This window comes from Leucopleurus acutus, assembly GCF_964270905.1.
Source record: "Leucopleurus acutus genome assembly, chromosome: 2".
NCBI lineage: Eukaryota > Metazoa > Chordata > Mammalia > Artiodactyla > Delphinidae > Leucopleurus > Leucopleurus acutus.
This window is the reverse complement of record NC_139143.1, coordinates 174,373,681-174,400,482: the sequence shown is the minus strand read 5'-3', so window position 1 is coordinate 174,400,482 and position 26,802 is coordinate 174,373,681. Positions and strand designations below refer to the sequence as shown.

At 41.2% G+C, this 26,802-nt stretch overlaps 1 protein-coding gene across 1 annotated transcript in view; it reads left to right on the top strand.

The window, feature by feature from the left end:
- The first annotated feature begins 5,107 nt into the window (after positions 1–5,107).
- CLIC4 (chloride intracellular channel 4) overlaps positions 5,108–26,802 on the top strand; it is an 83,805-nt gene continuing 62,110 nt past the window's right edge. Inside the window, exon 1 of the mRNA XM_082833703.1 lies at positions 5,108–5,347. Within this exon, the coding sequence (XP_082689829.1) occupies positions 5,276–5,347 (72 nt within the window). The 5' untranslated portion in view covers positions 5,108–5,275. The remainder of the gene's footprint in view (positions 5,348–26,802) is intronic.

Here is a 26,802-nt window from a genome sequence, read left to right as displayed (position 1 = left end):
CTCACATCTGTGTAAACTTTCCCTTCTCTCCCTGACTCAACATAAGCCTCTGTTATAGACATTAGTCCCACACTTGACAGAAGAAACTGAGGTCTGGCAAGGTGAAATGATTTGCCTTAGCTGGTGAGTGGCAGGGTTGGAATTTGAACTGAGGTCTGTTATGTAAAATTTTCGATCTTAGGATGGCGAAACAAAAGAGAGAAGGGGTTAGAGAGGGGTTTGTGCAGAAGCAGCAGAAGGTGACATATTTTGAATGCCTACCCTGTGCCCAAAACTTTACGTACCATCTTTCTGAATGCTCCTAAGAATTCTTGGAGGCCAGTATTATGAGCAGATGGCTGGCCAGGACCTGGGCACAAGGACAAAGAGATCTGGGTTTGATTATTGGCTCTGCTGCTTTTCCAGCTGTGTGACGCTAGGTACACTGCTTGAGTCTCTGAGCCTCAGCCTCTCTGCTGTATCCTTGTTACAAATGGTACCTGAATGGTCCTCCTTTTAATAAAGGTCTGTGTAGTAGAGCCTGTGGCCAGGAAGAACACTTCAGTCCTTGGACCCACACACTGGAGCTCCATTTCTAGAACCTAGAAAAGCTGAACTGAAATGTGTCTCCAGCTCCTATGTTTGTTGAGTGACTTTGCTTCCTCCAGGGGAGTCCATATCTACAGGGAGCCTGGAAAGTTGGTGCTTCTGTGGACACAGCATTCAGGTTAAACTTTAGCCAAAATGATGGCTAAGTCACAATTAGCAGGATTTTATAGGACCTAATTCATATCATTGGGACACATTTGAAGTTCAAAGCTGCATTGGAATTTTCCATAGCTGGGTTGACTGACATCACTAGAGGTTAATTAAGCACCTATTATAGGCGCAGTGAGAGAAACAATGATGTGAAACTTAGGACATGGGAAGTTAAAAGGCAATGTTTAAATTTTATTTATTCTTTCACTCAATCTTTTCAAGATTATTATTATTTTATTATGCCCCAGGCACTGAGTTAGGCATAGGAGAGCATAAATAATGACTATAGGCATACATGATCTTATCATACTTTATTGTGCTTTGCAGATATTGCATTTGTTACAAACTGAAGGGTTTTGGCAACCCTGCATAGAGCAAGTCTAATGGGACCATTTCCCAACGCCATTATTTTAATTTATTTAATTTATGTATTTTTAAAATGTATCTCACACCTATAATGTGCCAAGTACTCTGCTAGTACTGTATTACATGTATTATCTCACTTAATCCTTACAATTACTCTGTGAAATTAGTATTATTATCATCCCTATCTCATAAATAAAGAAACTGAGGCTTAGAGACTAATTTGCTATTTTTCCCATTGTCACTTAGCTAGCAAAGAAAAAGTATTTGAGACCCAGGTCTAGTGTACCAACAGCATTATTTTTTATTTTTAAGTAATTAATTTTTAATTTATTTTAAAAATTTTAATTTTTAATTAAAAATTTGTTTTAACTTTTTATTTTATATTGGAGTATAGGAGATTAACAATGTTGTGATAGTTTCAGGTGCACAGCAAAGTGCACTCAGCCATACATATACATGTATCCATTCTCCCCCAAACTCCCCTCCCACCCGGGCTGCCAGATAATATTGAGCAGAGTTCCCTGTAGGGAACCAGTAGGTCCTTGTTGGTTATCCATTTTAAATATAGCAGTGTGTACATCCCAAACTCCCTATCCCTTTCCCCCACCCTTCCCCCCCACTCCCATAACCATAACCATAAGTTTGTTCTCTAAGTCTGTGACCCTGTTTCTGTTATGTAAATAAGTTCGTTTGTATCATTTCCTTTTAGATTCCACATATAAGGGGTGTCATACAATATTTCTCTTTCTCTGTCTGACTTACTTCACTCAGTATGACAATCTCTAGGTCCATCCATGTTGCTGCAAATGGCATTATTTCATTCTTTTTAATGGCTGAGTAATGTTCCGTTGTATATATGTACCACATCTTCTTTATCCACTTCTCTGTTGATGGACATTTAGGTTGCTTTCATGTCTTGGCTATTGTAAACAGTGCTTCATTGAACAATGGGGTGCATGTATCCTTTTGGACCATGCTTTTCTCTGGATATATGCCCAGGAGTGGGATTGCAGGGTCATATGGTAGCTCTATTTTTAGTTTTTTGAGGAACTCATACTGTTCTCCATAGTGGCTGCACCAATTTACATTCCCACCAACAGTGTAGGAGGGTTCCCTTCTCTCCACACCCTCTCCCGCATTTGTTTGTGGATTTTTTGATGATAGCCATTTTGACTGGAGTGAGATGATATCTCATTGTAGTTTTGATTTGCATTTCTCTAATAATTAGTGATGTTGGACATCTTTTCATGTGCCTCTTGGCCATCTGTATGTCTTCTTTGGAGAAATGTCTATTTAGGTCTTCTGCCCATTTTTTTTTTTTTTTTTTTTTTTTTTTTTTGATACGCGGGCTTCTCACTGTTGTGGCCTCTCCCGTTGCGGAGCACAGGCTCCGGACGCGCAGGCTCAGCGGCCATGGCTCACGGGCCCAGCCGCTCCGCGGCATGTGGGATCTTCCCGAACTGGGGCACGAACCTGTGCCCCCTGCACCGGCAGGCGGACTCTCAACCACTGCGCCAGCAGGGAAGCCCCTTCTGCCCATTTTTTGATTGTGTTGTTTGTTTTGATGATATTAAGTCTCATGAACTGTTTGTAGATTTTGGAGACTAATCCCTTGTTGATTGTGTCATTTGCAAATATTTTAACTTTTTTTGGCTGTGCCGCGCGGCTTGCAGGATCTTAGTTCCCCATCCAGGGATCAAACCTGCACCCTCGGCAGTGAAAGCACAGAGTCCTAACCACTGGAACGCTGGGAATTCCTTAACAGCATTATTTATTTATTTAAAGAGCTTTTTTTAAACATAAATTTATTTTATGTTGCGTTGGGTCTTCATTGCTGCGTGCGGGCTTTCTCTAGTTGAGGCGAGTGGGGGCTATTCTTTGTTGCGGTGCATGGGCTTATTGCGGTAGCTTTTCTTGTTGCAGAGCACGGGCTCTAGGCGTGCGGGCTTCAGTAGTTGTGGCACACGGGCTCAGTAGTTGTGACTCGCGGGCTCTAGAGCACGGGCTCAGTAGTTGTGGCGCACGGACTCAGTTGCTCTGTGGCATGTGGGATCTTCCCAGCCAAGGGATCGAACCTGTGTCCCTGTGTCCCTTGCATTGGCAGGCAGATTCTTAAACACTGCGCCACCAGGGAAGCCCCAAAAGCATTATTTTTAAATTAAGGTATGTACATTATTTTTTCAGGCATAATGCTATTGCACACTTAATACACTACAGTATAGAGCAAACATAACTTTTATATGCACAGGGAAACCAAAAAATCTGTGTGACTTGTTTTATTAAGATATTCACTTTAGGGCTTCCCTGACAGCCTCCTGGCATTTACTTCTTTCCAACAAACAAGCTGGTCTTGGAGGCACTTGAATATGATGCCATCCTAGCCTACAGGGGTGGACAGGGACAGTACAAGGCCCAGTGCAGTGATAACAGCTATCACTGACTGAGCAGGACGTGTGGTAAGGCATAGACCAGTAACAGTCCCACCCCCCATCTAGAGAATGAAACTAAGGCTTAGGGATTTCAGGATCTTGCAGTTTCAGGACTTAGTCTGACTCCAGATCATGTGCTCTGGGGTAGGATGCTTCTTTAACACAGTCCCTGCAAGAATATTTGAGCAACTTGCTACAGACTGGGAGAGGGAGAAACTGCAGGTTTCACTGTATTTTCACGCATACCTTCAGTTTGTTCAAACATTCTGACATGTTCTATGCACTGAGGATGTGGAAAGACAAACCTAGGGCTGGCCCTCTCAGGACTCAGCCTTCAACTTAAACTGGAAGGTGAGGAGAAGCTGAGTCATGTATTACCGAAAGTCAGAAGAGGGGACAAGTAACTGTTTCCAGAGGGGGTGACATTTGCCCCAGGCATTCAACAGTAGCAAACCCAGACCCGGTTCCTGGCTCAAAGTATCACAGCCCCTGTCCTCAGCGGCTTCAAACCCCAGTACAGTTTTTCCAGTTGGAGGACCACCTACATCAAAAACGTCCTGGTGCTATCTTTAGCAAACAGTAGACTCTGTTGTTAATCAGCCAAACGTATTCATTGACTAAGATTGAAAGTGTAGGTAGATTTAGAGCAACAGTACCAAGTAACAGTGAAAAAAAAAAAAAAAGTCCAGGTGCTTGTTAAAATGTGAATTTCTTCCTTCCTCACCGGAGGAGAATCAGAGAATTGGGTAAAGCAGGTCTGGCAAACCACACTCAGGTTTGCCAGGTGAATGGGGAAAGAAATCACGCCAGGAAAGGGGAACCGTATCGACAACGGCTTGGGAGTTCGTTGTAGCCTTCAGGCACTGGGGTTGCCGTTCAAGACTGTAGGCTCTCAGAGGAGAGGGATCGCGTCCGTGCTGTTTATCACCGGGGGCTTGGAACACTGTAGGGCCTCATAAATATTTGTGAATACGCTGGCTTCCAAGGCAGAAGTGACGGGAGAGTCAAACGGGAAAATGAAGAAGAGGAGGGAAAAAACGGTGTTTCTAAGGGGATGAAAACTTTCCCAAAAGGGAAAAGGGAGCTCCGCCTAACACAGGGCGTTGGGGAGGCGACTAATGCGGGAAAGGGCGATGAGTCCTGGGGGCTGCAGCGGGGTAGAGGACGGGAGGCGCCTTCTTGCCTCTCCAGGCGACGGAAAGCTGAGGTCACCTGGCACAGCGCCAGCAGCAGCTGCGAGGACGCGCCCGCGCTTCGGCGGGAGGCGGTGTCAGGCGCTGGTCCCCGGGGGACTTTCCCTTCCGTCTCCTCTGGAGGCGAGGCTTAAGAGTTCCGCCCACCGCCCGCCCAAGGCCACTCCCCCGAGCCTAGGTCAAGCCGCTATAGCTGCCTCGAGGAGCCAGAGCGGTCCGTCCACCTCCCTCACCCGAGACCACGCCCCCGATCCCGGGCTGTCCTCTTTCCTCACGGAGTCCCGACACGCCGAGCTTTGGCCCCGCCCCCAACGGGGCCCCGCCCCCGCTACTCCGCCCAGCGACTTGAAAAGGCTGGGGCTGCGGCTCACTTAAGAGTCGCGCGCTGGGCGTGGGGCGGTGCTGAGGAATAGATCCTGAGGCGCCGAGGCAGCGGCGAGTTAGACGCCGGGAGTGTCCAGGGAGGCGCTGCGCGACAGGAGTCCGTAGCTAGAGCAGCCCCGGAGCAGAAGCAGCCGCCGCCGACCGCGGAGTCCAGCCGAACCGGCCATGGCGTTGTCGATGCCGCTGAACGGGTTGAAGGAGGAGGACAAAGAACCCATCATCGAGCTCTTCGTCAAGGTGAGCGCTCGCCTCCGTCCCACCCCTCCGAGCCCCCGGCGCTCGCCCGGCCGCGGGGGGCGGCGTCCCTGGGCGCTCCTTAGCCGCAGCGCCTCCGCGCGGCGCCCCGCGCTCGGGCCGAGGGGGAGCGCCGCTCCCGCGCCCCCGGGCCATTGTCTTCGGCCGCCCGCGCCTTCCAGCCGCCGAGGCCCGTCGAGGGAGCCGGGTTGGGACCGGGACCCCAGAAAGACAGCACTGCTGGACGGGGGGGGCACCGCCTCCCGCCGCGCGGGCCTCGGCGGACGCCGCACCGTCGTCCCGCGTGCGGGTGGGACGAGCTGCCCCCCTCCCGCCGGGTGCCCCGGAAGCCGCCAACCCGTGGGACCCGTGCACGGCTGTGTCCTGTCACCCCCTCCCCCCCGCCACCGCCCGGACGCCCGACCTCACCTCACCCCACCCCAGCCCTCGGCTCTCCCAAGTTCACCCCCAGCCCGGGAGGCGAAGCCTCGAGCCCGTCGTGAGCTGATGAGCTGAACTTCTTTGAACGCTTTCTGAGCGTTTCGCTCTCGGCTGGTAGGAAACTGTAACTTTAATTTTCGATTCCATCTGAAACAATTTTTCAAAAAGAGCAGACATTCCTGGGCCTCAGGAAAAAGCCGAGATTCCCAACTTGGGTTTTCTGTCTTAGTTATATTACCAGCATCTGATTTTCTTGTTCCTCAAGCGCGGGTGTTTTGTATGATGCAACATTTTGGCTGCTCCCCTCGGTGTTGCTGCCTCGGGAAAGATTGTGCCCTTTTGTTTTGAAAGAAAAACTGATGAGGGAAAGAGCGCCTCACTTGCTTTGGCTTTAAAGGGTTGATCTTTCCCTTCTGGTCTTTTTAGTTTATATATCCTGAAACTACCATATTTGTAGACAAGTACTCCCTCTAGCCCTTTCCTTTTTTCTTTAATATTTTTCGTTTTAGCAAAGATGAAAGATAGAAGTTATGAACATCTGGAATTCAACTGCCTCCCTCAAAACTTCTTTAAAATCCTCGAGATTTTCTTTCTTAGTCACTTACTTAAGCAGGCTCTTTCAGAACCAGGCTCTGAATTGGAGAGTTTAAGAGAAATCCAGAACAATTTTATTCTTTTTTTCCTGAGTTTTTATTTTAAAGAACGGGAGACACTGAAGGGTGTGTTTAAGACATGGAACGAAGAAATGATCTGCAAGTGATGGAAACAGTGTTTGTTTTAGGATTTTCTTTCAGTTATCAGTTTTAGAAACATTTGATTCAGGGAACTGAAACAACAGACAGGTATAGAACCCCCAGAATATCTTCAAAGAGTCTCAGTTGCTTCGAGTGGCAGATATAGTACTTTGAGATGCAGGGAATGTAGGAAGAAACCTGAAATAAGAAAAAGGAAGAGGAGTGGGAGACAGCATGGAGAAGGGAGAAGAGTGGGTCAGAGATAAATGTTAAAAAATTTTAACTGAGCCAGGAATAGGAATGAATTTCCATAAATTCAAAAACAGTGTATCTACTAAACACCTAAAAAACATGTTACTTAAACATGTTACTTTAGAAGTATCATTAAGTTTAGTGTCAGATAAGGGTACTATCAGTAATGGCTTCTTTTCAGCATTGTATTGGAGGTCTAGCCAATATAATAAGACAAGAAAAAGAAATAAAGTATATGAATTAGAGACGAGTAGATCAATGCTTAATGCCCTACTTACTATTAATTTAACTTTTGTTAGAAGGAGAGAGGTGTTTCCCAAACTTTAGTCACTTGCATACCCCTTCTTAGTTTTCCATATATGTGTTGAATTGGTATTATTATTTACTAAATTCAGCCCGTTTTTTAAAAAACATAAACACATTGCCCTAAGCAATACCTGTGAAAATGTGGATTAGGTGTGGTGACTATATTTCTTATGTACGTAACTATTTTTGTGTGTGTGTGTGTGTGCATAACTATTAAAAGAAAAAATGTTCGTGAGCCACCTAAAAGCATCCTGCTTATCACTAGTTGTAAGCCTCTGTCACTGGGCTTGTTGACAGAGAACCAGGTTCAAGTCACAGTTTTGCACTCACTGGCTGGTTTAACCTGGGCAAGTTGTTTTCCCTCTCTGAGACTTGTTTTCCTCCTTTGTGGAGTAAGAAATGAAATGTTTTCTGCTGTCCTGTGGTTCGGCCTAGGTAAAACTTTATACTGATGTAAATCAGGATAGCTGTTTCAAAGGGGAAAAAGGGGCCAGGTAAATTGTAGTAAAGAGTGTTCTTATAGTTTCTAAAATCTATGTGTGGGAAATGCAAGTGGGGGAAAATCCCCTTGTAAATACAATTATTTTGAAAGCAGTGAAAGGGCAGAGGCTGTGGTTGTCCAGTGTGGTGTGTTAAGCAGTGTTAATTATTCTGCCAAGAGATATCTGAGTTTGTAGCAGAAACCTGCTATCTACACTTAAAAGAAATGAGTTTAAAAGTGCCACCTGTTTAGGTAGCATTAAATTGAACGGAAATAGGCTAGGACCTTCCCAACTAGTGTGACTGGACTCACAGCTACATTTCTTTCCTTATGTGTATTGTCTTTGGAGATGTCTGTCCATGAGCCCAGTGAATCCTCATCACTTGTATAACAGCAGTGCTCCATTTTTGTTTGTTTACCGCAACACCTATAGGATAGGGTACCCTCCCAATAGTAAAAGAGGCTTACAAAGGCAGTCATCCTCAAGAGTTAGAATGCCCTCTTTCCCTACCCTGCGGGGCCTAGTAGATGTATATATTTTGATACACCAGCCCCACTTGGGGACCACTGATTAATAGGGTGAAGTTCAAACCCTTTAGCAAGGTCATAAGGTCTCTTATCTGCTGTCGGGTTTCTAATCCAATTTGTCCACTTACTAATTGTGTGTCCCAGGACACATAAACCTCTCTGCCTCATCTGCATAGGTGGGATATTAATAGACCAACCTCATGGGATTAAATTAGTTAATATATGTGGTGATAATAAGCTTAGAATAGTGTCTAGTATACAGTAAGTAAATAAATGCTAGTTGTGTGTCATTTTGTATATACTTATTTGTATGCTCATCTCCCCTGCTAGATAGGCAGTAAGTTCCTTGAGGGTAAGGTCTGTATATTGTTCTGAGTCGGTACCAAACTGGGTACCAAATAGTTGAAATGAGATTGTTTCCTTCTTTCTGAGCATTTTGGTGTCAATATATGCATCTGGCATGCTTCGGAATTGAGAGCTACTTACTTATTAGAACCTGGTAATCTGACTCTCAAACCTTGGTCCTTCATTTGTTCAACTTTGCCTAGCCTCCAGCCTCCGAAACTCTGTGTGGTTTTATCTATCTTTTTTCCCCTCCATTTTTTGGGTACTTCTGAGCTTTTCATGTTATCTGCCATATATTTTCCACCAATATTTCTTCTTGGTTACGCTCAGAATTCGGAAGCCAAGATTTCTGTATTGGGTAAAAGTAAATATTGTGTTGAACAACAAAACGAGAGAAGTTGAGAAGAGACTGAATTTTTGGATTTTTCCTTTCCTTGCATATGCCTAACTCCTATTGACGCTGCTGCCTTCCCCCCAGCCCCCACTAGAATCTTTGGTATGATGTGATGGTATTTCTGATTTTGGTTTAGGAGGAGTCCCTTTGCAGAGTTTAGTTTTATTGGTTGGAATTTAAAGTTGTTGGCATGCCATTTTGCATTGGGACACTCACTGTTGGCAGTCATCCCTAAACTGTTAGAATTGGGGTGGTGTAAAAAGTTAATCTGGTGCAGAGTGGCTTAACACATAAGAATGCTTCTTTTCAGATATTTGGCAGGATTTTTAATGTGTGTGGACCCTGGAGCCAGACTGCTTGGCTTGAATCTGGCTTCTAGTAGTGTGTCAGGGAAGTTTCTTCAGTTCTCAGTACCTCAGTTTCTTGACCTCTAATATCAGGATAATAATAATAACACAATTTTATAGGGTTGCCGAGGGGATTAACTGGTGATCTACGTCTATTAATTAGGGTAGTCTAAGCTTCTGTAAGAAATACTGTAATCTGCCTCAAACAGTGGTTCAGACAAAATGGAAGCTTATTTCCTTTCTCACTTAGCAGCCCAGGGAGGGTGTTCTAGATGTTAGTGGCTTTTCTCCGTAGAGTCATTAGGGACCAAAGTCTTTCCAGCTTCTTTTTCCACCAACCCCCATAGCATTGTCATCCTCACAGTTGACAGAGCTGGTTGCTGAAAAGTCCTGGTTGCAGCAATGGGAGGTGAAGAGTATGGAGGAGGCTCATCTCAGGACCCGCAGCCCAGAACTTCTACCTGTCACTTCCTTTCATACTCCAATGGGGAGAACTTTAATCACATGGTTTCGTCTAACTGCAAGGAGTGCTGGGAAATATGATCTAACCATATATCACGCTATGTAAAGTATTAGGAATAGTGCTTGGCACACAGTAGACACCTATTTTTGTTGTTGATGATAGATAGTATATTCTTTTTTTTCTTTTGCTTTTTTTTTGGCCATACAGTGTGGCTTTGCAGGATCTTAGTTCTCCGACCAGGGATTGAACCCAGACCCTTGGCAGTGAAAATGCAGAGTCCTAACTGGGCTTCCAGGGAATTCCCAAAAGTATATTATTCTTTTTTTTTTTTTTTTTTTTGCTCTACGCGGGCCTCTCACTGTTGTGGCCTCTCCCGTTGCGGAGCACAGGCTCCGGATGCGCGGGCTCAGCGGCCATGGCTCACGGGCCCAGCCGCTCCACGGCATGTAGGATCTTCCCAGACCGGGGCACGAACCCGTGTCTCCTGTATCGGCAGGCGGACTCTCAACCACTGCGCCACCAGGGAAGCCCTATTCTTTTTAAAAAAAAAAAAAAAAAAAAAAAAAAAAATATATATATATATATATATATATATATATATGTTTATTTATTTGGCTCTGTCGGGTCTTAATTGCAGCACAGGGAATCTTTCATTGCAGCACGTGGGCTCTTCCTTGTGGCGTGCGGGCTTCTCTCTAGTTGTGGTGCACGGGCTCCAGAGCGCGTGGGCTCTGCAGTTGCGGCATGCGGGCTTTCTAGTTGTGGCCCGAGGGCTCAGTAGTTGTTGCGTGCGGGCTTAGTTGCCCCGCGGCATGTGGGATCCTAGTTCCCTGACCAGAGATCAAACCCGCATCCCCTGCATTGGAAGGCGGATTCTTAACCACTGGACCACTAGGGAAGTCCCCCCTCCAATAGTATCTATCTATCTATATCTATCTGTATAGATATCTTTTCTTTAAATAGGCTTTTTAAAAAAAATTAATTTATTATTTTTGGCTGTGTTGGGTCTTTGTTTCTGTGTGAGGGCTTTCTCTAGTTGCGGCAAGGGGGGCCTCTCTTCATCGCGGTGCGCGCGCCTCTCACTATCGCGGCCTCTCTTGTTGAGGAGCACAGGCTCCAGACGCGCAGGCTCAGTAGTTGTGGCTCACGGGCCTAGTAGCTCCGCGGCATGTGGGATCTTCCCAGACCAGGGCTCAAACCTGTGTCTTCTGCATCGGCGGGCAGATTCTCAACCACTGCGCCACCAGGGAAGCCCCCTCCGATAGAATATTATTCTTAAATGTGGGCTTCATTAATAGAATTCAGGGGATTCTGTAAATCCTTGAAATTACATTTAAAATTCTATATTAGTCTTTTTTTGGGGGGATTAGGAACCATTATTTTTGGGGGGGATTAGGAACCATTGTTCTAAATGATGGCATTCTGAGTGTCGAACATAATTCATACAGGCAAGGTATAGAAGAAAGGTTTGGGCTACATGATCGTTAAAGTCACTTCCATTTTATTATCTGTGATTTAAAGCATTTGTTGTCATGAAGGAAGTGCCTAATACTGAGTTAGGTACTATGGGAGATATAAGAAATTATGGGAGATATAAGAAATTATTAAACATTTTCTACCTTTAGGTTTATAAATTTTATTGGAAAGAAAAAAATACAGGATGGTACATACTTAACGAGCCAAGTGTGGTTCACATTAAGTTGGGCCAGGACATATGGGGAAAGATGGAAGTAAGCTTTAACTTGACCTTGAAAAAGTGGCTGGAATAAGTGAATTGGGAATAGCCAAGAATGGGAATATTAGTTTTGACATCATTCGTAAACTCGTTATGCAGGAAACAGTAGACGGATGATACTTTTGAAGAAGAAGGACCCAGCAATGATTCAAACCCATAGTGCCAGGGAGAGAAGTTATTTAAAAGTTGAGAATGAGACTTTTAAAACCTAACTTTTAGTCTTGTTTGTCCTCCCAACACTTCCCTACTTTTTGGATTGCTGTCGATTCAACAACTTCCCAGCAGCATTTGGGAAGGTGCAAATGGATTGTACAGATGGACAAACTCTCAGCTGTTTTTTTACAGTATAAAATGGGAGTTCTTTTTTTAAAAATTAATTTTATTTATTTATTTTTGGCTGCGTTGGGTCTTCATTGCTGCACACGGGCTTTCTCTAGTTGCAGCGAGCGGGGGCTACTCTTGTTGAGGTGCGTGGGCTTCTCATTGCGGTGGTGTCTCTTGTTGCGGAGCACAGGCTTTAGGGGCTTGGACTTCAGTAGTTGTGGTGCATGGGCTCAGTAGTTGTGGCTTGTGGGCTCTAGAGCGAAGGCTCGGTAGCTGTGGTGCACGGGCATAGTTGCTCCGTGGCATGTGGGATCTTCCCGGGCCAGGGCTCGAACCCGTGTGCCCTGCACTTGCAGGCGGATTCTTAACTACTGCGCCACCAGGGAAGCCCAGGAGTTCTTTATATTTTGTTTTGAGCACAGGCTTTTTTTTAAAACACAGACAGATGAAATAAATTTTCTAAAGGCAATGATGCTGAGAACTTTGTTTTAATAATTGAACAAAAACTAACTCAACGTCAAGACAGTGTTACATTGGATGAATTGGTTTGACATTCATTTGAGGTTTCCATAGGGGAAAATTCAGGAGATAGAAATGAATGTAAAAATGTGAAGTTAATGGGAACTCTATTCTTATTATGTTTTGTCTGAGCTGTTCTTGAAGACCTAACAGTGCCTCTCTGAGCAAAGGCCAAGGTGATAATTTTGGTTAAATGTAAAATTCTGAGAGAAAGGGGCCCAAAATGGGTAAGAGATGGGAGGATTCTGAGACAAGGTGACTGAACACATGAAAAGTCTAACGGTAAGGGGCGGGTGGGTGGGAGGGATAAATTAGGAGGTTGGGATTAACATATACACACTACTATATATAAAGGAGATAACCAACAAGGACCTGCTGTATAGTACAGGGAACTATACTCAATATTTTGTAATAACCTATAAAGGAAGAGAATCTGAAAAAGAATGTGTGTGTGTATAAAACTGAATTACTGTGCTGTACACCTGAAACTAACACGGCATTGTAAATCAACTATACGTCAATTAAAAAAAAAGCCTAATGGTATGAATAATAATAGGAAAGAGGCAATGCGGAGGACCTGGCTGTCACTAAAAATCTGAGTTGGTTTGGAAGGATGCTTACAGAGATGCCTGGAAGCTGGTAAAAGGATGGTGAGCAAGACTTTCCCACTTCCTGTTTCATTGGCACTGTGGAGCCTCAGTGTTCTAATGTCTCCTGAATAGGGAATTAGTGAGTCTATAAAAGGGAAATTTGTTAGTCAGGATGGGAAGTGTGATTTAAGGCATGAATTAAGATTTTGATCAAGTAGTGGAGTAAGTTAGGATAGGTTTGCCCATTGTATAGGTTCCTGTAGAAAATGGAAAGGGAGTTTCTGAAGGAAAATAGCATTAAGGTCGTGATTACAAACTGTCCAAGTATGATTTAACAGAAATCTAAGCTTAATTCAGGGCATCAGTTTGTGAATTCTCTTGGAAGTTTTAATCCTTTTGTCTTTTTGGAGACCTGACTTTTATCCATCAGTGCTCAGTACCAAGAAATGGTGTAAGGAATATCAGTTAACTTGTTTGGTTTCTGTTATTTTCCTTTATTTAAAATATAAAACCAGGAGACTGTATTAGTCTAAATTTATGAAAATAACTTACGTAGATAAATGAGACTATATTTGAAAGTTGTGCCAAAGATGGCCTAGGAGTCTTTTATATTTTAATATCAATATTTTGAAGAGGGCTTCCCTGGTGGCGCAGTGGTTAAGAATCCGCCTGCCAGTGCAGGGGACACGGGTTCGAGCACTGGTCCGGGAAGATCCCACATGCCGCAGAGCAACTAAGCCCGTGCGCCATAACTACTGAGCCTATGCTCTAGAGCCCGCGAGCTACAACTACTGAAGCCCGTGCGCCTACAGCCCGTGCTCTGCAACAAGAGAAGCCACTGCAATGAGAAGCCCGTGTACCGCAACGAAGATCCAATGCAGCCAAAAATAAATAAACAAATAAATTTAAAAAAATCTATTTTGAAGAAGTAACAATATTAGAACCAGGGCCATGTATTGACCCTCAGAGCATAGATTTTGTTCTGTAGATTTTTTTTTTTTTTTTTTTGCTTTGCTTAGAGCTGAAATACAGTGTAACTCTAAGCAAGAGGTGTAACAGGTTTTTTACACTTTTTTGGTAATAAAATTATACTTCCAACTTTACAGGTGAAATAATTCATTTTTGTGAAAAGAATTAAGTTTTCATTAGAATAGTAAAAATGTCAATCGTCTGTAATAATTTAAGTATTGAATTTTACCATCATGCAGCATAGCTATTTATTTGTATGTGTGAGAGAAGGGAAAAGGAGAATCTGAACAAACATTGGAGAATACAAAAACAAACAGTTAGATGAAAGCTGAAGTAATTAAGAACTTTTTTTAACAATATGTGAGTTCTATGCATGTTTTCCTCAGCTAACAACCAGTTGCTTTATTATGGAGGTGGACACTGGGTGGTAGATTGCTAGAGTGAAAGTTCATTAAAAGCTAAAGACAACCGAATCAGGCCGTTGTGCTACGTAGGGAAATGGAAGAGTGGTGAGACCAGACTACATAGACTAATCAAAAGAAAAAGAAGATGGTTAGACTTAAATGAAATTTTGGCTTTGAATATACATATGCACAAGACTTAACTGAAAAATTTGCAGAGACATAAACTTATGAAGAGTATGAAGTTTTGTATTATTTGATCTTCTAAGTTACAGAATATTTTAGTTAACTCAGGAATCTACATTTTTGATTTAAAAATGTTGAGGGCTTTTTGATTCTTCATTATATCAAGTAAAAACTGTTGCTAGCCATCAATAACATAGATTTGATTTACATTTTGTCATTGTCAGCAGGACCCTTGATTGCAAATGTACCTTAAAAAAGTGACTCAGAATAAATAGTATCTAACCGTAGTCTGTTTTAGTTTAAATATTGGGCCTAAATTTGAAAAGTAATGTCATTTTCCTTCTGCTTCCTAGTATATTCATTTGTATGTATTGTGCTTTAAAAAAATGTTTTTTTTCCAGTTAATAAAAGCAACTCTTGGGCTTCCCTGGTGGTGCAGTGGTTGAGAGTCCGCCTGCCGATGCAGGGGACACGGGTTCGTGCCCCGGTCTGGGAAAATCCCACATGCCGCGGAGCGGCTGGGCCCGTGAGCTGTGGCCGCTGGGCCTGCGCGTCCAGAGCCTGTGCTCCGCAACGGGAGAGGCCACAGCAGTGAGAGGCCCGCGTACTGCAAAAAAAAAAAAAAAAAAGCAACTCTTGTTTACTGTAGACAACTTAGAACACAGAAAAGCACCATAAAATAAAAATTATTTATATCCCCTTTTTCTTGAAATGACTGCTATTGCTATTTTGTTATGTGTCCTAATCTTATTCATAAACTTGCGTGAATTATTGATGACATTTTATGTATAATGTTTTAATGTTCTTCATGACAGCAGAATTCTTGGAAGAATGCATAGTGAAGCCCAATCTAATATGTAACATGTATTGAGTTATGTGAGTTGGTTTAAAGAAAATTAATTTATTTAGGTTTTATCAGAGAAACTCAGATTGGATTTACCTTCCTAATGGCACTAAAAGAACATTTATCCTGATTGATCTTTGCTTGAAGAAGGGAAGCTTTTATGTTGTGAAATGTGCCAACACCTAGAATTGCTCATAGTATAGAAATTGATTAAATGGTTTGAAGGTAGGCCCTCCTTTGTGCTCTTCAGGAGAAACCTGTTTTGAAAAGTCAAATTATTTTTTAGTATTAATTTTCCCCTTCAATAACTGTCTAGTAGGTGAGGTATGCCCATTTTATAGTTGGAGGATATAAGATGCAATCTTTGTCTAGGAACAGTCGAGTACAGTATAGGGATCTTTATAGAAGCAAATATTGAATACTTTCCATGCACTAAGTGCTGGAGAGGGAAAGAAATAAGAACAGGTTCCCTTGTCTTCAAGGAGCTTACAGAACAGCTTAATGGACAGAGGATGAGTAAATGAGCCATGGTTGATGATGGCTTTTTCCCATGTAATACAGTGACTTTTTGTCTCATATGCTTTTTAAAGTCCAGTTGAATTAAGACCTTTAGAAATGATTTATGTGGCAACCTACATGACATAATTGACTTAGAGATGAGTGAAATGTTTATGTTGTATTCTAACAGATGAAGGGTAGTTAGTATTACTGAATCTACCAAGTACTATATATTATCAGTTTGGAGAAACTTTTATCCTTTCCCTCAATAATTAGTTGTGTTATATTCTGTAATTTTGTCTAAAATAAAACTGTGATACTTCTTGCCATAAATCTTAAATGGATCCTACTTTCTCTAGTTGTTTATTGGATTAGATACAAACTCCATGATCTAGCATTCATAGTCTTTCAGATCATGATCCTGACTTGTGTTTTCAGTCTTTTCCCCCACTGCAGCTGCAAATATACCTCATGTTCTAGGCAGATTGGTCCTCAACATGCCCTGTACTACTCTGCCTTCATGGAAGATTTTTGCTCTTGTTTCTTTTGGTTGAAATATCTTCGGCTTTGCCAGCCTCTCCCCCTACCTTCAATTTCTGCCTGCCAGAATAGTATTTGTTCTTTTTTCATTCAATCGTTTAACAAATATTGAAGCACTGTTCTAGGGACTTGGATACATCAAAGAACATTATGGCATTCATATTCAGTTGGGGGAGGCAAAAAATAAATGTATGTCTACTAGTGAAAAGTGCTATGAAGAAAAATGAAATAGGGTAAGGAGTATAGAGAATGATAGGGGGGTGTGCTCTTTTCGATTTAACAGAACATTCTGTTGAGTATGTAGCCTTGCAGAAAGTAGCATAGGGAGGCGAGGGCAGAATCAGGGAGACTCAATAGGAGACTGTTTAGTAATTCAGGTAAGAAATGATGGTGGCTTGGACTGAGGTGAGAAGTAGTCTAATTCTGGATATATTTCTAAGATGGAGATCACAGGATTTCCTGATGGATTGGATGTGGAACGTGAAAGAAGGAGAAGTCAAAGATGATTCTGAGATTTTTGTTCTGAACGACTAGAATGATGGAGTTGCCATTAACTGAGATGGGGAAGCCTTTGGGAAGGGCTAGTTCTGGTGGAGAGATCAGGAGTTTAGTTTGTGATGTGTTAAATTTGAATATTTTAAGACATCATGGAACCTGTTGTCTAGTGAGAGAGGCATATGTTAAAAAAATACACAAATATAGTATATAATTACATTAAGGACAAGAACAGGGTGTCTTGAGAAAGAAAGACAGGAAATTCAATTTAGATGGAAGCTTAATGAGGACTTTTTTGAGAAAATGACTTGTAGGATGAATAGTAATTAGGGGAAGAATGAGAGGAAGAGCATTGCAGGCTGGAGGAATTGGCATATGTAAAGGCTGGAAGTATTCAACAAATTGAGAGTGTGGCTGGAATAGAGAGAACAAGACTGAGGTGTAGAGTGAGGTAGACAGGCTACATCATGGAGGTTCTTGTGTGTCATGTGAGTTTAATATAAATTTATTTTATTTATTTATTTTTGGCTGCGTTGGGTCTTCATTGCTGCACACGGGCTTTCTCTAGTTGCAGCGAGTGGAGGCTACTCTGCGTTGCGGTATGCGGACTTCTCATTGCAGTGGCTTCTCTTGTTGCAGAGCACAGGCTCTAGGCACGCGGGCTTCAGTAGTTGTGGTGCATGGGCTCAGTAGTTGTGGCTCGCAGGCTCTAGAGCACAGGCTTAGTTGCTCCGTGGCATGTGGGATCTTCCTGGACCAGGGATCGAACCCATGTGCCTTGCATTGGCGGGTGGATTCTTAACCACTGCGTCACCAGAGAAGTCCCGTCATGTGAGTTTTATCCTTAGTAAAAAGGAAGTTCTCAAACGGAGTGTCATGATTTGATTTGCATTTTAGGATGAGTAGTCCAGCTGTTCTGTGGAAAATGAAGAGAGGCAAGAGTGGAAACAAGGAACACTACTTGCAGGCTGTTGTGATGGAGAAAGATGATGGTGATGGTTTGGATTAGGATGGTGATGGAGAGAAGAGAATGGATTTGAGATAAATTTTGGAAGTGGAGTACATAGGAAGATACTGAAAAAGGAGTTCTGAGAAAGAGAGAAGTGTGAAAAATGACTTGGGTATTTTAGTAGAATCACTGGTTGATGGAGGTACCTTTTATTGAGATGGAGGAGGAGCAGACAGTGTTCAGTTTTTGACTTAATGAGTTTGAGATGACCGAGATGTCTAGTAGAAAGTTGGGTGTACAGACCTGATGCTCAGAAAGAAGTCTAGGCAGAGTAGGGAGATTTGGGACTTGAGTGTGTGTGTGTGTGTGTGTGTGTGTGTGTGTGTGTGTGTACACATACTTTAGTTGTTTGTTTATGTGGTATTTAAAGTGTGTGAGATCATTCTGTGGAGGAGTGAAGAATAGGGAGAATGCCCAGGACCAAGTTCTGAGGAACTCACAACACTAAGGGGTTGTAGAATCGAGAATCTGGAAAAGGAGAACTAGGAGGACTTGCAATCAAGCGGTAGTGGGAAGAGGAAAACTATGAGAGCCAGGCACCAAGGAAACTAGGAGAAGTTTGTAAGGAGGAAGCGACCAGTTGTGTCAAGTCAGATGAGTGTGTATTTGCTTTATCAGCCTGGAAGTCATCGGTAACCTTAGTAGTAACAGCTTGGGTGGAGTGGTGGTGGGGAAGCCATGATAGAGTGGGTGAGAGAGTGGGGTCAATGAGTAAAGCCAAATTCTAACAAGAAACTTGGCTGTGTAGAAGAGACAGGTTGGTAGGTAGAAGGGGATACATGTGAGGGGAAGGCTTTTAAGAAAAAAAAAAATTTCAGCTGTAAGAGCTATAATGTAGGAAGGAACACTTACACCATCATCTTAAAGGGGAAAATATTTCCCATGAGAATCATCATAATTCACTGACTGGGAGAACTTTTTACTGCAAGGAAGATCTGGTTTGTGTATATTTAGAATAGATGCTTAATCTCACTGACTTTTTCTGTTGCATTTTCCAAATGCATGAGATAGAAATATAGAAGAGTATTTCATACTTACTTGAACTAATATAAATATTTACGAGGTGCTTTCTATGTGCCAGGCACTGTTTACTGCATTACATGTATTAACTCATTTGATTGTTCTTCAAGAAAGTATTTGCTGAAGGAATATACAGAAGCTTTTTTTTTTTTTCCCTCTTCCCATGAACAGAGTTGATTCCAGAGGAGACTGGGGGGAAAAGAAGAAATAAAAGATCACATTACTGGGGAAAAGCAGATGCCTATTAAATTCACAGAAATCTTCATATAGAGAAGCCAGAGAAATAAGCTGGGAGTAGAATGCAAATCACTGGGCTCAGTTCATATTTGCAGTTCTGATTTAGAGCCTCAAAATCATTGTTACTTTAGATTGAAATGAACAGTTACCTTTTTTTCCTTGCAAAGTAAAAAAGATTGAAGGGAGAGTCCACAGCTGTGTTCTGACCCTAAGTTTGTGGTTTGACAGCCCACAAGCCCCAAGAGTTGCTGTCATTCTCCTGATGACTCAGCAGGGACCCGTGTGCTAGGTTATGGTGTTGCCTCAGTGTTGTTTGTAAAGGTTCTTTCTGTCCTGTGTAATATTTGAGATTCGAGATCCCAAAGTCAGACCCCGGGGATGATTGTGGACTTGAAGTATCATTTGTATTCCCTATGTAGGCACTGAAATAGTCTATTTCAGAATTGAAGATAATTAGAATTAATACTTCAAGTAGGCAATTGAGGTGTCATTTGGAAGACTGGATCTTTGTGTTACATTGTTGTTGTAGGGTAGTTGTTAAGAGCATAGGTTCTGGAGCAATGTTTCAACCCTAGTTCTCCCTTTGTGCCTTAGTGTCTCCACTGGGGTAATAGTATTTACTTCTTGGGTTTTTGTGAAAATTAAAAGAGTTAATATAAGAAAAGCACTTAGTGTCTGACACAGTAAGCATTGTTTGCTTGTCATCCCATGGACCTTTGGGAATGCTGAGTTAAGACTGCCCATGGATAGTTTGTATGTTTAACATATATGCTTTCAACCTCCAGGATGTTACTGTGAGAAGCATCTGCCAGTCTGCCATTACAAATAGGTGGGGAACTTTCCATTGTTTATCAGAAGAGCAGGTTTAGTACAAAAAAAAGTCCAAGATTAGACCTGAACTTATTCCTGAATTAACTTCAGTGAACCATGATCCTGTTGACACTTGTTAGGTAACTAAAGGACAGTCAGATTGGACTCTGCCATCTTAGAACATCTGCCTCAGCAGCTCTTTCTGGACTTGTAGCTAAAGCTGAGAGTCCATTATTATCAAGAGTGTTTTTCTTGTTTTTTATTTCTTTGTTTTGTCTTCTTTTTCTTCTTATTCTTTTCTGTGAGAGCATAAAAGAAATAAAGAGGGATAATCTAAAACATATAGGATCTAGTGGTTCTGCAGAAGTACTTTTGACTTATGGATCTTGGCATATATATAGGTTTCACTTAGCTCCCTGTGCTACTACATTTCACTGTTCTTTGATTTTTTTGGTAAACTTTGGCATGGCTGTAATTGATAGATGATGTAAGGATCATAAAGTGACTTAAAAATCCTTCATTTTATAATGTTATAAGCATTTTGAAACTACTTAATTTATTCCTATATAAGATAGAGTACACTGGTGTATAAAAATGAGCAGTAGGTTTTTGTTTTCCTATTAAAAGTCAGAGTAATAGTCGTAAGATAATAGGTAGCATTGAGTGCTTACTGTGGTTCAGGCACAGTGTGCCAAGCCCTTTACATATGTTAGGTAATTTAATCCTCATATAAACTCAGAAATAGGAACTATCAGTACTGTTTTACACATGAGGTTTAGGTCATTTCTTGTATGTGCTCACAGGGCTGGTAAGTAGCAGTACTGGGATTTGTACCAAGGTCTTTGTGATTCAGAAAGACTGACTCTTAACCGCTAAGAGCTTTTTTATTTGTTTATATTCTTTTTCTCTGTTTGAAACTTGAATTTTTACCTAACAGAGTTTTGTTTTCACTATTTGCTGTTTTCAGTCACCCTGAAAAATAAAAAAGAAAGAATTCAGAGAATGTTTAAGAATATTTCGAAAACACTAACAACCGGTGAGCCTAGATAGTTGTTAAATGAGTTTGGTGCTTCCAGTTCTCTTGGTTAAATTTGAAAGGAAACTGTAAACTTTCCATTACCTCATCTCTTTGCATTTTGGGGGCCTGGTTAATTAGTATTTTTAAAAGTACTTTAAGGGTTTATTTATAAACTTGTTGAGGGACTTGACTTGAATATCACATATTTGATTTTAGGATTGTTTTTTCCAATTTAGAAGTGTCAAACAGTTCCAAGTTTAACAAAAATCATGTATTAAATTGTTAGTTTTACTGTTTTTTTTTTTTTTTTTCTTAACCTCTCCCTTCAGAGGAGCCTACACTAATCTTTGCATTGTTGACAGAAAAAAAGCAAGGAAGTTTCTTTTTGTGGAGAGAGGAAATGGCTGTTAGTTCAGGACTTTATCCATATTAGGTATAAACTAAATATAGATGTGTATTCCAGGAGTGAAGTCACATCTATAAAGTTTCTTAAGCAGAGCTAATGAGATCAGCCAGTGCTTTTGGATCTGGGTTTTTTCCTTTAATTTTTGGCTCACTAAAAGGTTACCAAACTGATTAGTCCTATGGTCAGCCTTCCATGTCCCTTAAGAATTTTTTTAATAAGGAATCTTCCTTTAAGCAAACATAACTTTAAACTATTCTGCTTTGTGTATAAGGAATAGTTACTTATGCCTCTTTTTTTGTTTTTTAGGCTGCGCTGCAGGTCTTGCGGATCTCTGTTCCTTGACCAGGGATTGAATCCCGGCCATGGTAGTGAAAGCCTAGAATCCTAACCACTAGGCCACCAGGGAACTCGCGCTTAAGCCTCTTTTTGAGGGGGTGTAATAAATATTTTAGTTTCTTGACCCTCTTTTTATTTTCCTATCTCTATTTTATGTTTGTTTGTTTGTTTAGTTAGTTTTACCCTTAAGTCTTTTTCACACATATTTTTACTGTGAGGCTAGACTCTTATTGTCTTGTTGTCATCTGTTTTACTTAGTATCTTCTTGGTTTATTTGGTGTTTAATCATTAAGTCAGATCTCAGTGTGGCCAGGTAGTAATAGGATTCTTCTGATTGGTTGGTTAGAACAGGTATTGTAGTAGAACAGAATGAAGAAATCTCCCATTTCTGGCCGAAAGCACAGGTCGTTCTCAATAAGGACTTTTTTTTTTTTTTTTTTTGCGGTACGCGGGCCTCTCACTGTTGTGGCCTCTCCCGCTGCAGAGCACAGGCTCCGGACGCGCAGGCTCAGCGGCCATGGCTCACGGGCCCAGCCGCTCCGCGGCATGTGGGATCTTCCCGGACCGGGGCACGAACCCGCGTCCCCTGCATCGGCAGGCGGACTCTCAACCACTGCGCCACCAGGGAAGCCCCTCAATAAGGACTTTTAAAAGTCCCCCCAAAGCATTCTTACCCACAATAAATGTCTTCAGCTCTTGTGCTCCTCCACAGAGCCCTTTGTAAGCATGCCAAAACATTCAGGCACTTGGCAATGTACTATGCTGCTGAAGAGAAGAATGATCTACCTTTATAGCATATCTTTATTAGAAATATTTTAAAATACAACTAACTCTGTAAAAAGTTTATCTTAACATATTTCAAGGGTCTTAGTTCATGAAACCAAATGCTCTCCAAGGTTTAGTTCAGGTATCTTCTGAATCCTTCTCTGATCTTTGTGCTTCCTCAGCAGAGCTAACCCCTTCCTACCATCTGTCTGGAGCACCGTGCAGTTGCATGTTCTGTCACTCATCTGAATCATTTTCCTTCATATCATTGTTCCAGTTAGAATGTGAATTCCAGGAGATGAGGGGTCAGGGATTATTTTCTTCATCTTTTATTTCTCACCTAACACAAATCTTGTCATATAGGAGATAACTCATCAATTCAGTAAGTATCTATTAACGTTTTGGGACAAATTGGTATCTGTAGTCTGGGAATAGAAGCAAGTAAGAGAGTATTAAGTCTGTTTCTGGTACTGTGTTCTATATTAACTCATAGTAAAATACCAGAAATAAAAATAGTGTTCAGTTATTGAATTTGAGACTTGTAATTTAGGTTTTATGACTAAGCTGCTCACTAGATAGATAGCCATTGATCTAAACTTAATAACAGATTGGTTTAGAGGTCAAGAATCTTCAAATTATATAACTGAAAGATCAGGTTTAAGTTGTTGTTCTCATCTGTAAAGTGGGTGTGTTTCTTAGAAGTGATGAACATTCTAGTCTGGATTTATTTTATGTACCCAAAGTAGCCTGAGTCTTGGGTGTTTAGACCCACACAGAAAGTTGAGACTTGAGATTTCAAAATCAGGTCCAGATAATTAAATTTTCATAATTGGAAGCAGTTTATTAGAAAACAAATATAAATGGAGCCAATAAAATTTATCAGTGGGGCTTCCCTGGTGGTGCAGTGGTTGAGAGTCTGCCTGCCGATGCAGGGGACACAGGTTTGTGCCCTGGTCCGGGAAGATCCCACATGCCGCGGAGCGGCTGGGCCCGTGAGCCATGGCTGCTGGGCCTGCGCGTCCAGAGCCTGTGCTCTGCAACGGGAGAGGCCCCAACAGTGAGAGGCCCATGTACCGCAAAAAAAAAAAAAAAAAAAAAAAAAAAAATTATCAGTGATAATGGGGGCAGTTTGCCAGAGAAATGAAAAATATTTCAAGAGTAAATTATTTGACCAGAAAGATATTGTATTTCCAAATGAACTACCTGAAAGATAAATATTTTGTTGTGTCTAAAATAAAACAGATAAAGCATTGTTTTAAGTTAAAATTTGCCTTTATCATATTTAAGGCACCTGTGCATTGAAATGGTAAGTAACTTTTCACAGCTGCAATATGTTGTTGCATATACAGTTTTAAAAGAAACTTATTTTGTAATATGTTTTAATGAAAAATTTAAACATAGATAATCCAAAATAAAATACCAGAGTCATTCATTCATATGTTTATTGTGTTTGAGTATTTTATATTAAAATAGTCTATAGCATTTTTATGACTTCAGTTTTGCATTGCTTATTGTTGTTATTAATCCTTTGTTCTTAGTCATTTAGAGGTCCAAAATTTAAAATAATACTATAGTGTAATGAGCACATGAAAAGATGCTCAACATCGCTAATTATTAGAGAAATGCAAATAAAAACTACAATGAGGTATTACTTCAAACTGGTTAGAATGGCTATCATCAAAAAGTCTACAAATAGGGACTTCCCTGGCGGAGGCCAGTGGTTAAAACTCCGCACTTCCACTGCAGGGGGCATGCGTTCGATCTCTGGTCGGGGAACTAAGATCCTGAATGCCGCGTGGTGTGGCCAAAAAAAATAAAAAATAAAAAGTCTACAAATAATAAATGCTGGAGAGGGTGTGGGGAAAAGGGAACCCTCCTACACTATAGGGTAGGAATGTAACTTGGTACAATCACTATGGAGAACAGTATGAAGGTTCCTTAAAAAACTAAAAATAGAGTTACCATATGATCCAGCAATCCCACTCCTGGGCATATATCTGGAGAAAACCATCATTCGAGAAGATACATGCACCCCAGTGTTCATTGCAGCACTATTTTCAATAGCCAAGACATGGAAGCAAACTAAATGTCCATCAACAGAGGAATGGATAAAGAAGATGTGGTACATATTACAATGGAATATTACTCAGCCATATAAAGGAATGAAATAATGTCCTTTGCATTATGGATGGATGGGCCTAGAGATTATCATACTAAATGAAGTAAGTCAGAGAAAGACAAATATCATATGACATCACTTATATGTGGAATCTAAAAAGATGACACAAATGAACTTATTTACAAAACAGAAACAGACTCACCGGCTTTGAAAACAAACTTACGATTACCAAAAGGGAAAGGTAGTGGGGAGGGATAAATTAGGAGTTTGGGATTAACAGATACACACTACTATATATAAAATAATCAATAAGGACCTACTGTTTAGCACAGGGAACTCTATTCAATATTCTGTAATAATCTATATGAGAAAAGAATCTGAAAAAGAATGGATATATGTATATGTGTAACTGAATCACTTTGCTTACCTCTGAAACTAACACAACACTGTAAATCAACTATACTCCAATATAAAATAAAAATTAAATTAAAAAACACAATACTGTAGTGTAATGAGCACATGGAAAGATGCTCAACATTGCTAATTAGAGAAATGCAAGTCAAAACTACAATGAGGTTATCACCTCAAACCAGTAAGAATGACTGTCATCAAAAAGTCTACAAATAATAAATGCTGGAGAGAGTGTGGAGAAAAGGGAGCCCTCCCACACTGTTGGTGGGAATGTAAATTGGTTCAGCCACTATGGAAAACAGTATGAGGTTCCTTAAAAAACTAAGAATAGAGCTACCATGTGATCCAGCAATCCCACTCTTGGGCATATAACTGAAAAAGGTGAAAACTCTAATTTGGAAAGATATGTGCATCCCAGTGTTCATAGCAGCACTATTTACAGCAGCCAAGACATGGAAACAACCCAAGTGCCCATCAGCAGATGATTGGTTTACAAAGATGTGGTACACACACACACACACACACACACACACACACACACACACACACACACACACACAGTGGAATATTACTCAGCCATAAAAAGAATGAAATACTGCCATTTGCAGCAACATGGATGGACCTAGAGATTATCATACTAAGTGAAGTAAGTCAGACAGAGAAAGACAAATATTATATGCTATCACTTTATGTGAAATCTAAAAAATAGTACAAATGAATCTATATATTACAAAACAGAAACAGACTCATAGACATAGAAAACAAATCTATAGTTACCAAAGGGGAAAGGGAGGGGTGGAGTATGGGATTAACATATGTACACTACTATATATAACGTATATAAGCAACAAGGATTTACTGTATAGCATAGGGAACTATATTCAATATCTTGTAATATTCTATAATGGAAAATAATCTGAAATATTGATATATATATATATAACTGAATCACTTTGCTGAACACCTGAAACTAACACAATATTGTAAATTAGCTGTACTTCAATTACAAAAAAAAAAAAACTGCAAAAATAAATAAATAGCTTAAGAAAAAAACCACCAGTGCTGTAATGTGTATCTTTATAGCTATTTTTCTGTGCATAACCACGTCATGTAATTGTTCTTTTTTGGCTGCATCAGGTCTTTGTTGAGGCATGCGGGATCTTCGTTGAGGCACGCAGGATCTTTGTTGAGGCATGCGGGATCTTTAGTTGTGGCGTGCAGGCTTCTCTCTAGTTGTGGCGTGTGGGTTTTCTCTCTCTAGTTGTGGCGCGCGGGCTCTAGGGTGCGTGGGCTCTGTAGTTTGCAGCATGTGGGCTCTCTAGTTGAGGCACGCTTGCTTACTTGCCCTGCGGCATGTGGGATCTTAGTTCCCCGACCAGGGATTGAACCCACGTTCCCTGCATTGGAAGACAGGCTCCACCACTGGACCACCAGAGAAGTCCCCATGTAATTGTTTTTAAAGTCCCTCACAAATCTCATTTATCCTCTGAATTCTTCATTTTCCTTTTATTTACCTGAAGTGTAATCTCTTTAAAAACTTTCTGGAGAATTTAGATTCTTTACAGAGGGAGAAATTTTTGACTCTACTGCTGACCTCTTGATGGAATTTCTAGTTAAAATTGCTTGGTCTGGGAACTTGTTGATAAAGAGAAATAGCTCTGCGCTAAAGTTAGGTAGTTGCTGTAAGCACAGATTGGGGAGGAGGAGTATTTTTTGAACACTTAATTGTTTTCTTTCTCTCCCAGGACTCTTTCTGAATTTAGTTTATACTACAGCATGTATATTTTTAACTTGCCCTTAGGGGAGGTGGGCTGCTGGATTTTGCCTTGCATAAGAATTTCACTCACCGACCCGGCTCTAACATATTTGTCTTCAGCTGATAAGCAGGGGAACACTGGCAGTTAGTGAGTTTATCTTTGGTTAGAAGATGTTAAA